Source organism: Manihot esculenta, chromosome 11, assembly GCF_001659605.2.
Source record: "Manihot esculenta cultivar AM560-2 chromosome 11, M.esculenta_v8, whole genome shotgun sequence".
Classification (NCBI taxonomy): Eukaryota; Viridiplantae; Streptophyta; class Magnoliopsida; order Malpighiales; family Euphorbiaceae; genus Manihot; species Manihot esculenta.
Genome location: NC_035171.2, coordinates 21,069,412 through 21,082,930, shown reverse-complemented (window position 1 = coordinate 21,082,930; position 13,519 = coordinate 21,069,412). Strand labels below are relative to the sequence as shown.

The following is a 13,519-nucleotide window of genomic DNA, read 5'->3' as shown; positions in this document are numbered from 1 at the left end:
ATTTTTTTATTATGCAAATAAATTTTAAGAACTAAATTTAAAAATATAAAAAATTAATATGTAAATTTTATTGAAAGAAATTATAATTTATTAATAATATTTAATAGTGTTATATAAAAATATCATTTTGAGATAAAAATAAATGAATTTTTTTATTATAAATTAAAATCCTTATTTAAACACGTGTTAAATTACTAAGTAATTTATTGTATTTATTTTAAAATAATAAAACGTTAATAAATAAAATTTATCTACATCCATTTAAAAAAAATAAATAAAGAGTAATTATTATCAAAATTGAATTTTTATAAATTTATATTGTAAATATATAAAGTTTGGGTTCAGTCATATTATAGGAGTCTATATACACGTCAGATAAAATTTTCCCATGATAAATACTCAAATCAGATCAATCCATCCCATCTCTCTCACAAGCTCCAATGGACTCTGTCACTTTCTTCTTCTCTCTCTCTCTTCTGTTCTTCGGTCTCTACTGGTTCCTCTGCCTCCTCGGCTCCGCCGAGCAGACAGGCAAGAACGCCGCCCAGCTCTCTGGCGGCTCTATCTCTGCCGAGAAAGTACAGGACAAGTATCGCCAATACTGGTCCTTCTTCCACTCCCCTAAACAAATCGAGACCATCGACAAGGTTCCTGCTTTCGTTGACACCTTCTACAATCTAGTTACCGATATCTACGAGTGGGGTTGGGGTCAGTCCTTCCATTTTTCTCCTTCCATTCCTGGGAAATCCCACCGCGATGCTACTCGCCTTCATGAGGAATTCGCCGTCGATCTGCTCAAAGTCAAGCCCGGCGACAGAGTCCTCGACGCCGGTTGCGGAGTCGGGGGTCCCATGCGGTCAATAGCCTCCCATTCTGGGGCCAATGTGGTTGGTATCACTATCAATGAGTATCAGGTGAATCGAGCCCGCTCGCACAACAAGAAAGCTGGGTTGGATAAACTATGCGAGGTTGTTTGTGGGAATTTCTTGCAAATGCCGTTTGATGATAATAGTTTCGATGGGGCTTATTCTATTGAAGCTACCTGCCATGCTCCAAGGCTTGAAGATGTGTATGCAGAGATTTACCGGGTTTTGAAGCCAGGTTCGTTGTATGTATCGTACGAATGGGTTACTACAGATTTGTATAAATCTGAGGATCCAACCCATGTCGAGATAATTCAAGGGATCGAGCGGGGGGATGCATTGCCTGGTTTAAGGAGTTATTATGACATTGCTAAGATTGCAAAGAAAGTTGGGTTTCAGGTGCTGAGGGAGAAGGATTTGGCGAAGCCGCCATCGAGGCCATGGTGGTCGAGGTTGAAGATGGGAAGGATTGCATATTGGAGGAATCACATTTTGGTTACTGTGCTTGCTTGGTTGGGGATTGCGCCTAAAGGGGTTGTAGATGTTCATGAAATGCTGTACCATACCGCCAATTATTTGACTAAAGGAGGAGAGACTGGGATTTTTACTCCTATGCATATGATATTGTGCAAGAAACCGGAGTCCACCACTGGGCATGAGTCGTAGATGATCCTGATGATGTTTTGAAAGCATTTCATGGAGCTTCTGCTTTGGTTCTCTCTGCCTCCCTCTCTCTCTTTCCCACTTCATTTTAACTCTCATTGTTTTCTTCTTAGAAATATTGGTTTTGGACTCTTAATTTTGGTTGGTAATTGGATTGTCCTTAGTTCTGTAGTTCGTTTAGTTGAATGTATTGGTTCTTATTTATTGATTTAGGGTTACGGATGAGGAAGGCTATCAAAAGATTATGTCTTTGGGATAATTTCTAATTGTAATGGAGGAAGGATAGTGAAGAACACATGGAAATTTTGTCCTCTTAACTTGTTAGTGAAGTTCCTCTAATTTATTATCTCTTGATCTTGTATCAGCTCTTTCTAATAATCAATGGAAAGGTTTATTATATTATTGTTTTGAATCTAAGTTTGGTTGACCTGCTGAAGATATTTGCTATGGCAGCTAAGCTTGGTGGATATATTTGGATTTAAGCTGCAAACGACACTGTCATGAGGCGTGCTATGTTGTTCTTCTATTAAAACGGTGGAGTATTGTTACATAGCACGTGATGCACAGTTAGCTATATGGGGTAGTGTTATGTTAAGAGTAACTTGTGCTCCTACTGTGCTTTGAAGTACTTAGGCAACTGGCTAGGACATAGAGAGACTGTTACTAAGATGCTATGAGGTTGTTAATATCAGAATAGCTGGAGCTATTGTTCTCCTGAGTGGTAGAACCTGTATAGAACACAGAAACATTGGAACATTAAACAAACACACACACACTCATATATAAATCTGTTGAAAATAAATAGGTGCCTTAATGTTCGTAAAACATTTTTATGGTTGAACATTTTTTTTTATCATTTACTGCTGAAACAGATTATGCTGCGGCAGCTTCTGTTTACTATTACTGTTTGAAATTGACAACAAAAACAACCAAAGGCTTTGGTATGTATCCCTCTTTTGATTGGTCGAGTAAAAGAAGACTATTTTAAATATGTTAAGAAGGTAATTTATGCGTAGAGCGCATAGTCCGCTCGATTAAAGGCATCTCATTCGATATTGAAGTCTCGAGTTTGACCCAATCACATGTTGCTTGGTATGGTGAAAAAAAGGTCATTTATAAGTTAAATCTAATATGTTTTGATGATAAAAAAACTATAAAATAAGAATGCTAGATAAGCCTCAATGTGTTACTTTGTTACCTTGGCCATTTTAGATTCTACTTTATTTCCTATTATTTGAAAGGTATCCATCAGTCCATGTATAATTACAATGGGACCTTAGCCGGGTTAATTTCACATGGATGAGTATAATTTCCTAGACAATCCAGCATCTTTTTTTGTTTTATCTATTTGCCTATACCCTAATTGCCACCCCAGGAGCAGCACTGCTATTAAGCTTGATATGAGAAAAAGTTGAATGGGGTTATGTGACATGTGAAATGTTTATTGTATGTTTCAGAATAAGCTGTTATTTGTGGATCTCAATGTTGAAACTCATGGAGAGGTACACTGTATCCATCATCTCCTGTTCTTTATCATTGTTGATGATATTTCACATTTTCTTTAAATTGCTAATGCAGTATGTGTGTCTTTTCTCTTACTAATGCTGGAAAGTTGTATTGAAAACCGTTGAATGGATGCTTAAAAATTTATATATTGAGGAAGAACAGCACAAAATTTAGCTGTTTTGCTATTGAGACATTTAATGGTCCTGTGTTTCGCATCAGATAATCCATGTTCATAAACTTGAAATGATGCAAGGAGTTTTTTTAAATGTGAATGAACACTTTGACACTGTAATCGAGTAGTTTCGTAAAGTTAGTGGGTTACAATTTTTTTGATTGCTGTTAGTTTTCTAATAACCTTCTGGAGTGTTATGTGTTGCTGTTAATTTCATATCACTGGCTTTTTGTTTTGTAGCTGTTGTGCTCTACGTCAGGTACCTGTGACTCCTTATACTATAAATAAGGCCTGTTGGCTATAAAAAAACAAAATATTTAGTTTTCAGTTTACACCCACAAAATCAAGAACTAAGTTCCCATATTAATCTGAAATGTGGTTTAATGGTTGTTAAATCCTAGTAATGCGTGAAGCAAACAGCGAGGCAATGAAAGTGGGAACCTTTGCCAACAGAGGCCTTGTCCTTGTAACAAGTACATTAGCTGTCTATAACATGGCTGGTTTGGCTGTTCCTTCCTGTAAATTTGGTTCTGTTGAGAATTACTTTTTATTATATGGCATGTGCCTGCTTTCTCTCCCCAGTACACTTGGATCTCACGACTTTTGTCGTCATTATTCTGCTTTATCTCTTCTTCCGCCCAAAAATGAGCTTTGTATGTTATAATCTGATGCGGATATATCAATTGATGAGATCTGCAGATTTACTATTATTATTATTAGAAGGATCAGAAGCATATGCTTCTGCTGGCACAGGGAATACACATCAGCTCATGGGAAGTTGTCGGATTGCTGGGACTAAATTGTGCTTGTGTTCCCTCACGGTCGCATACAGGTTGGTCTCACATGGACCTAATAATATCAAAGGTAATTTTTAATATAGTCTATTCATTGTTAAAATATAATAATGTTGTCTTTCAAAGTTCACTTTTTGTAACAATTTCCTGAAGCCGCTCGCAATGGCAAAGCTGTTGCTGGAGCATCCGGTCTAACTCCCAAGCGGGCTGGTCAGGTAGATGAGATAATCATGCTTCTTCCTCCTGCACCTCCTCCTACACTAGAAGATTCGGCCCCTTCTTAGCTTGAGTCTTCTACCGCAGTAATCCCCATTCCCAAGCCTTCTTCAAGGTGTACCTCTACAACAGTTCGCATCCTTGCTGAGCCCACTCTAACAAATGTAAGGGTTGAGTCCTTGTGGCCTCATAGTATCCAACACTTGGCGCTGACGTTGACTAGGATGACCTCTCTTCTTGAGGAACCCAACCTATCAGTCCTGATTTTTAAGAATGCTTTGAGACTCGGGGAGTGTCATCGCCTGAACGAAATTGGGACGGACAACCTTTTTGACAACATTATGCACTCTGCTATAGAGGGTGTTAGCTGTGCCTATATGGCTAAGGAATGCAACAAAACTTTAAGGTGGGAGCTCGGGGTACAAGAGACAGGTAAAAACCTTCTGCGTAAAGAGTGCTCAAGGCTGAAGGCTCGTGTTAACGAGGTGGAAGGCATGATGAAGGAGACTCTAGAATCAGTGGATAAGCTCTAGGTGGACCTAGGCCAATCGAATGCTTTAAAATTAGCACTTGAGAATCGAGCAAAGGCAATTGAGGACCAAGTGGCCATTCTTTAGCACCAAGTAAAGGAGCTGTAGTCTCAGGTTGAGGAGAACTGGGCTGCCTCCAACAAAATTGCCGAGTTAGAGGCTGAGCTTTAGGAGACAGTGGCCTGAAGAGGGGATTCGTCAAGGGCCAAGGCTTAGTTAAGAAGGATCTAGTGAGACGATTCCCTTCTAAAGACTTTATCTGGATAGACGATATTTTTCCGGAGGAGGAGGGATGTGAAAATGAGCAAGAGGAGGAATAAGCTAAAGAGAATCCCACCGACTGGGTCTTTGCATATAATGTAATAGATGTAGAAAATACTAATGTAACATAAACTCGGGAGGAGGAACCTGAAGTCATTCCTCATCCTCTGTAATCTTATGAGATTTTTAATGAAAAATATTTTCTTTCATATCTTGTTATTATTTTTATTAAGTGCTTGCATAATCGGTATTCATCTGTAACCCTCTTACCTTATTTGCTAGATCAGACTTTGAATATTTTGATGAAAATTACTAAGGGTCCACACCCGATCATAACACTCGGTCACTCATCTAAATAACTTGCCTTATTGCAAAATGGGACCAACACCTGGACATGTGGCCTAACAGATACCCTCCTTATGGTTTGGGCGTTAAATACCTTGAAAATTTTTATATGGGACTAACACCCAGACGTTGAGCCTAGCGGTTGCCCACCTTATGGCTTGGGCATTAAATGCCTTAGAAACTTTTATGTGAGACTAACACCCGATCGTTGAGCCTGGCGGATGCCCGCCTTGTAGTTTGAGCATAAAATGCCTTGGTTAGCATAACTAATACCCGGATTGTGACCTGGCGGAACCCACCTTGTATCCTAGCATAGAGTACCTTGATTAGCGGGACTAACACCTGAATTGTGGCCTAGCGGAATCCGCCTTGTGGCCTAGCATAAGGTGCCTTGATTAGCGGGACTAACACCTGAATTTTAGTTTGGCAGAACCTAACTGGTGACCTGGCATAAGATGCCTTGATTAGCGGGACTAACACTCGGATTGTGGCCTAGCGAAATCTGCCTTGTAGCCTGACATAGAGTGTCTTGATTAGCAGTATTAACACCTGGATTGTGACCGGGCAGAATCCGCCTTGTAGCCTGGCATAAGGTGTCTTGATTAGCGAGACTGACACCCGAGTTGTGACTTGGCGGAACCCGCCTCATGGCCTGACATAAGATGCCTTGATTAGCGGGACTAATATCTAGAGTGTGACCTAGCAGAACCAGCCTTGTGACCTTTAATGAATGCTCTTTAATCTTTTTGAAGAAGGCAACCTTCTTATTCCTTGTTATTGACTACCACAACATGTAAAAAATACTTTGTTAACTGTTATTGATAATATTTCCTCAGTTTTATAAATTTTCCATGACTCGATCATTTAATTTGGCCAATTTATAAGACTCTAGGCGAATAACCTTTGAAACCTTAAATAGTCCTTTCTAGTTTTTTCCCAACCTATCAGACCCGACATTAACACCTGTTACATCTTTTGTGATTTGCTTATTTTCCCTTACCATCACTAGATCCTTCTGCAATTATATGAATAACCCCTACAGGTTCACGGTCAGGGGTATTTTCAGGAGTTGTTACCTTAGGTTTGGGCCTCCTCTCTTCTATATTTTTTTTTAGCAAACTTTCAAAGTGTGTCATGTCTTATTAACCTCTCAATCTCGTCTTTCAGCTGTCGACATTTCTCTGTTGTATATCCGTGGTCTTCGTGAAAGTGGCAGTATTTGGTCCTATCTCGCTTTTCGGCTCTCTCAGGGTTGAGCTTGGAAGGCCATCTGACCTCCTTTTCGTTTTTCCTTATCCATATTAGTATACGTGTTTGTGAGTCATTCAACGAAGTTTAGTTCTTATACTTACTTTGGTAATCCCTTCTTTGGAAGACAAGGTAACTTCTGTGGTCTTCTTCACATCCTTGCCTCTCCATTTTCTGGCTTTGCTTTTGACTCATCTGTTTGTCCTTTTTCAATGCTTAGACTTTGTTATCCAGCCTGATGTATTTCTGAGATTTGTCCATTAGCTATCGGTACGTAGCGGCTGGGTTCTTGATCAAGGAATCCATAAACTTGATGTTGCATGTTTCTTTTTTCAATGCTTCACATGCTATATCATGATTTAATCCCTCCATCTTTATTGCTTTTGTATTAAATCATGAGATAAAACTCCTCAAAAACTCGCCCTCTTCTTGGCGGATCCTCCACAAGTCAGAGGAGAGTTTTTTATAAGGTATACAAGTAATAAACCTGGACTTAAATAACATAGCAAATTGTAAAGTTCTGAATTAAACCTGGGTTCAGATGTTGGTACCATTTTCGAGCCAAATCTGTGAGTGTTGACAGGAACACTCGACACAACACGAAGTCGTTGAGATCTTGAAGCTGCATAGTCGTCTTAAAGATCGCTAGGTGACTCATGGAGTCTTCTGTTACATCATATTTACCCAAGCCTGTCAGTTTGAACTTGTTGGAAAAACTTCTGCTAAGATCTCTTCCGATAGGGGTGAGGCATTATCCAAGCCGAATTTCTCTTCCTGCTCCTTCTAGTATCTCTGAATAGTCCGTACCAGCTTCCAGTCAACATCTTTCGGAGCATCGTCTAGTGACTTTTTTCTGGATCGCTTCTGTCCGGATCTTTATAGTATCTATAGAGGCTTTGTCCCTTTCTCTAGGAGCCATAAATGATGTCTCCCGAGTTTTGTATTGCTCAGGAGTGACCTGCAACCTACTAATGTATTGGAGCATTTGCTCATTATTCAAATTATTGAGATCTACTTCATTTACCATAGGGGTATGTTTTGTGCACTGCAGGAGTGGAAGAAATGATAGTGCCCTCATTGGTAGCAATTCTAGCAGCAGCTCATGAGTTGCCGGCCATTTCAAGAGAGAAAAGAGAGATTTTTTTTAAGAGAAAAAGGAATAAGAGATCAGAGTTAATTTAAATGAATAGAGAGAATTCAATAGAGTTTTCCAGTAACGGAACCAAATGATGTAGTCGAAATAGAGCTGTACTGTGATTGGTTAATCCTGCAAGAAAAAGAATGTGAGGTGGTTGGTGCCCACAGCAGCCACTCTAATGCTCAAGTCAGTAAATTGAAGAATAATGCGAATGTAAAAAATTGCTTAGAACTCAAGTAGTGGTGTGTAAGACTTGCGTACCTTATTATCTGCGATCATTAGCTTTCATACTATAAGAGGACCGAGTTAATTATAGTATTTCCTGAGAATTCGGCGAGTATTGACCAATTGATGAGGGATTCCGTGATTAAAGGCGTAATTGGAGATATGCTAGGTTGTATTCGCTAATGGTAACTGTGAAGGTTCGCCTATTTAGGGAGAGGGCGAGTCTTGATAAAGAGTTGGACGCTTATGATATCCGGGTCTTTCTTTCCATAAATAGGACTACGTATTGCTTACCAAGCCTTTGCAACATAGCCTGTCTTTTGGTGATAGCTCATAGCTTATTTTGAAGGACTCGTTGTGTAACATCAAATTTCAATTATTTTTCTTACAAAATCAATTATGCCAACAAAAGGTAATCGAATAATAAACTTGGTAAGCGTGCTTCACTTATTTGGACATGTGAACCCAAAACTCTAGACGTCAACATCTATTTTCAAATGATTGTTAATATTGTAAATACATTATAAATCACTTTGAATAAATTGTTCACTATCACTGCGATAAAGCAATAATGAACATGGAAAAATTTTAAAATAAAGTCCAAATCATCTTAAAAAATAAAATATTTACACATTTTAATGATTTTATCTAAATATTTTAATTTTAATAATTTAGTATAAAATTAAAATATTTTATATAAATTTTATTTTAATTTAAAATTAAAATCAATGGAGTATACTCTTATCAGTTACTATAGATGGAATTTTTTATTATTAAATGTGTATTTCATTGACATAGATAAAAAAAAAAAAAAACTGATATTAAGAAGTCAAATTTATATATTTTGAAAATTTTATCCATGGTGTTTTAAAATTAAAAATTTTGTACAAATTTAATTAAAATTTAAAATTATATTTAAGGGATTGTTTGTATCATCTGATATTATATCTGGTTGTTTTATTATTAAATGTGTGATTTATTTGATACATATACAAACTTGGCAATGCATAATCAATAAATGAGAATTATTTTAATCAATTAAAATTATTTTTAACTTATATCTCATCCCTCACCCACCCTCTCTCTTTTGATTTTCTTTTATTTGTATCATGATTTCTCATTTTCTTTTTTCTTAACATCATTATGGATGATATAATTTATTAAAAATTAATCAAAACCGAATTCTTCTTATTCTTATTTCACTTCATCGAAAATAGTAATCTTTATATTTAAAAATTTACAATTTGTAGAAATAGAAAGAAATCATGAAATCAAAAAGTAAGAAGTGAGGGAGACATATTAAAAATATATATTTTTTAATTAATTAAAATAATTTTAGTTAATATTGTGTGTTGATAATAGTTATTTAAATATAAAATGAATGCATATTTAATAACAAAAAATCTAGATATAATGTAACATAATAAAAAATACATCCTATCAAATGTTATTTCAAATTTAAATAAAATTTTGTGTAAATAAAGAATTTTAGAATAAATTATTAAAAGTAAAAGGTTTGAATAAAATTTTCAACCATATTGTAAGATAAATCGGCCAAAATAACCATGAGCAGCTACGATATTATCTAAGTATCAAGTGAGATCCATACTTAATAATAAAAAGTGCCAATTGTTAAGAGCACACTCTCCTTATCCTAATTTCAAATTAAGATAAAATTTAATCAAAACATTTTAATTTTGAACTAAATCCCCAAAATTGAAACTTTTGGATAAAATCGCCAAAATGCATCAATGTTTGGCTTTTTAAAGTTAATTGGCCATAAATAAAAGGATAAATATATCTTTAGCCCTTAATTTTTTTGTCACTTTTTATACTTAACTATTCAACTCCTATATATGGATTGATTTATGCGCACTCTAATTTTTAAAAATTTAATAATTACAGTTCATAAATTTTTAAAGATTTAACAGTTATATTTTTACAAATTTGAAGTTTTATTACCCTATATTTAAGGTTAATGAAAGAACTTAATCTATCTAAGATAGAGTCTAAAAATAAAGTCTGTAATAAGATTTAATACCTTATTTATAAAAGTTTAATTTTAATTTATTTAATAAAAAAACTTAAATTTTAAATCATGGACGATTACAAGTTGCATGATAGAAGGCCATACAATTGCAAAATAGTGGATGGTAACCGCTCACCAAGCCTTTAATCCCCCTCTCTCTCCTAATGTTATCAAAACTCTTTTTTGATGATTATTGAAAATCATGTTCCTATTGAGAGAATTCTATCCTTTCTCTCAAAAAGTTTATCAAGAGATAATTTTTTTTTTAGAACAAAAAATTTATTCACAAGATTTTTTTTCATTGTGCTATCTCTTGTAGGTGTCGGGCTAACTCCTATTCGTCTGTCGAGCAATCTTTTGTATTCGTGTAGAATGAAAAGGCGTTGATAATGGAATCTATAGATATTCAAGTACTTGGATTCTCAATAAGTTTAATTTTTCTTGTGAAAATACACTATAATTCGAGATAATTCTTAGACCATGAATCTATATGTATGATTTGTTTAACCACATAATTATGTATGTTCTATGTGATAGAAGATGAATTTTTTAGTATTTCATTTATTTGTTTGATGAGTTGTCAAACTCACTACATTTTTCATGTTTATTTTCATAATTTTTTATATTTTAGATGGTAAAAAAATGGATTTTACTTAGATTTTAATTTTGGATAGATTTGGAGCTGAATGTATTAAAAGAAACTAGTAAAGGTTATTTTTAGAACTGTTTTGGACTAACATGTTTTGCCTTACCCAAGAATGTGACCGAAGATCGATGGATAGCAACAGAGATTCAGTTTTGACAATTGTACAGAATTTAAATACGATCAGATAAAGGATCAAGATAATAATAATAGAAGGATTTATTGATTTGTTTTCTTCCTTTTTAAATTTGACTATATCATTTATTATTTGGTTGGGAAAAATCCTCTATAAGAGCTGTTTTAGAAGTAGAAAATCATCTCTTCATTCAATACATATCTCCTCGTTTCTAAATTCATCTCATTTCTTTCCATCTCTCGGTTTCTACAGCCAAACTATTTTCTTTTCTTTTTTATATTCTTCTGCATTTTGTAATTGCTTTTAGTAGCTAAACTCTCTTTTATCAGTCGAAGATTAATCTAGTTGAGATTTTTATCAAGTTGTGAGATCTAACCTTATTTTCTATTCATCTCAATTTTTGTTTTTTTTTTTTTTTTTCTGTTTGTGAGGAACACCACTTCCATTGTTATCTTCTTAGATATTCAAGAGGCCTATTGAATATTCTAACTAGATAATATACTGCTAATTAACTCAAGTAAATACGTAATTATATAATTGTGTTAATACAAGTTGCAATTAATATATCTATTTATATTAAGGAATTGAGTGATTTAGTTAAATAATTCGCTTGTAATTATTAATCAAGTTTGGATTTTTTTTAATACAATTAATTAATTAAATCTACATGCTTGTTGGGTTTATTAATTAATTAAAAAATGTGATTATCCAGCGAATTGGGATCCAAATTTGGTTTATAAAGAGCTAACAAGGAACCCTACACTTAATTTAAGGATGGTAAGTTCAAAGCAAATGAAATTCAAAGTTTCACCCTTAGATAGATCCATAGATTTCTCTATTACACTTTATCTCGTAAAAATAAAGATTCCACCAAGCTAACCAAGTATGAGTTATTCTTTCTTTGGTGTATGTTGCATAAAAACAAAGTCAATTTTTGATTCTGGTTAGCCTTCCATTTCTAACACCACATGTGGTATTTGTCTATGTTCTGTGATTTCTATGCTGGTTGTTGGTATGGGTCTGCTCAATATACAGAATACTGATTTACATTGTAACGACCTAAAAATCGAACCGCTACCGGCGCTAGGATCCAGGTCGGCTTAAGGCCGCCGGGACCCGTAGCAAGCCTAACATGCAACCTATAAACCTGTTTAATCCCATACATGATCCACAACATACATAAAAATTAAAACTTTTCTTTCATTCATACACCCAAACTCAACCTGTGCATGCATTGAACATAATCATAAACATGATCCCTCTGTGGGATCTCATCAATGCCCCAATGGGCGATACAATATATGTTGAGTTGGTTTACATAAACATCATAAAAGATCTAGGATCATGCATTAAAAGGGATACCTTACACATAGGTCAAGCACAACCTCTAATCCTCAATATCATTACATTACATATCTATTCATTACATTACATATCTATTCATAACTTTACAATTTATCATGTCCACATTCTATCTATTACATACAAATGACTTTAATACTCTTGCTGACCTCCTGGTCTACCCTGTACCTGCAAACCTAGGGAATTTGGGAGAGGGGTGAGCTACTAGAGCCCAGTGAGCAGAATAATAAAATAATTATATTAAAAGTTCATGGAATGTGTCACATCACAACTAATCATATCAAGGATGAACTTGTTGTAATACCCGGCTAGACTCCGGTATCTGAATCCCTACCGTCCGGTGGGATCTCGAACGTCGGAGATCTCTAGAAGGGTAAGAACATGTTTTATAAAATGTTTTCATGTATTTTAATGATTTTAAGTATGAAATTTAATGAGTTTTTACATGAAAAGTCTTTGGAGGAAAACCCAGGTTCGGCCGCCGAAAGTCAAGTTCGGCCGCCGAACATGCATGCGTTTTGGAGGCACGTTAGGCCCCCGAAAGCATGAGTGAGGGAAGTCCAGGTTCGGCCGCCGAACATGGCATGTATGCGGAGGCACATTCGGCCCCCGAACGTGGTCTGGCCAGCCACTATAAAAGGGTCCCTTAGCCGAAAACGGGCGAGTTTTTCCCCATTTTCGGCCAAGGTGAGCTTTCCGCCACCCCTCACCCATTTTTGATGTTCTTCCTCTAAATCTTTCAAGATTTTCACTTGTTTTCCCTTGGTTTTGAAGATTTAAGCTTTTGAAACAAGTTTTGGAGCTTGGAAGTCTTGGAGCTAAATCCCTCCATTTTCCGAACTAGGGTCGTTCTTCCTCTCGATCTTCAAGAGGTAAGCTTCGATCTATGCTTCTTTTATGTTTTATGAAAGTCTTATGCAAGTTGATGGGGTAGAATGCATGTTTAGGCTTGTTGTTAGGTTTATGGGTTTATGTTGTGATTTGAACAATGTATGTTGGAAATGTGTTGTTTGAAGTGTTGTAGTTGGGGTATATTACAGTTTGAGACCCCTAGGTGTGATGTATGATGTGTATGCATGTGTGGAAACAAGTTTATGCATGTTTTGAGGCGTTTTGGAGGCTGTGGACACAAGGGAGCCAAGTTTCTGCCCTTCGGCAGAAACTCAGGTTCGGCCGCCGAAGTGACTTTCGGCCGCCGAACCCCCTTGTGGAGGCAGTTTCGGCTGCCGAAGCCTGCCCCCGGAACTCAAGTTTCGTCTCTGTCTGGGAGGTTCGGCCGCCGAAAGTGCCGCCGAACCTGCATGACTTTCGGCTGCAGAGGGACTTTCGGCCGCCGAACCTGCCGCCGAAAGTGCCCTGTTCAGTCATTTTCTTGCATGTTTTCATGT

At 36.1% G+C, this 13,519-nt stretch overlaps 1 protein-coding gene across 1 annotated transcript; it reads left to right on the top strand.

Annotated features, from left to right (window-relative positions):
* Positions 1-398: 398 nt before the first annotated feature.
* Positions 399-1,938, top strand: LOC110625967 (24-methylenesterol C-methyltransferase 2). The gene has a single exon (XM_021771679.2). It carries the CDS (start codon positions 441-443, stop codon positions 1,527-1,529), a length of 1,089 nt encoding a protein of 362 aa, XP_021627371.1. The 5' UTR covers positions 399-440; the 3' UTR covers positions 1,530-1,938.
* The last annotated feature ends 11,581 nt before the right edge of the window (positions 1,939-13,519 follow it).

Bases quoted from the DNA above. Each gene is read 5' to 3' on its own strand.
- LOC110625967 (XM_021771679.2), top strand. From the start codon at position 441: ATGGACTCTGTCACTTTCTTCTTCTCTCTCTCTCTTCTGTTCTTCGGT.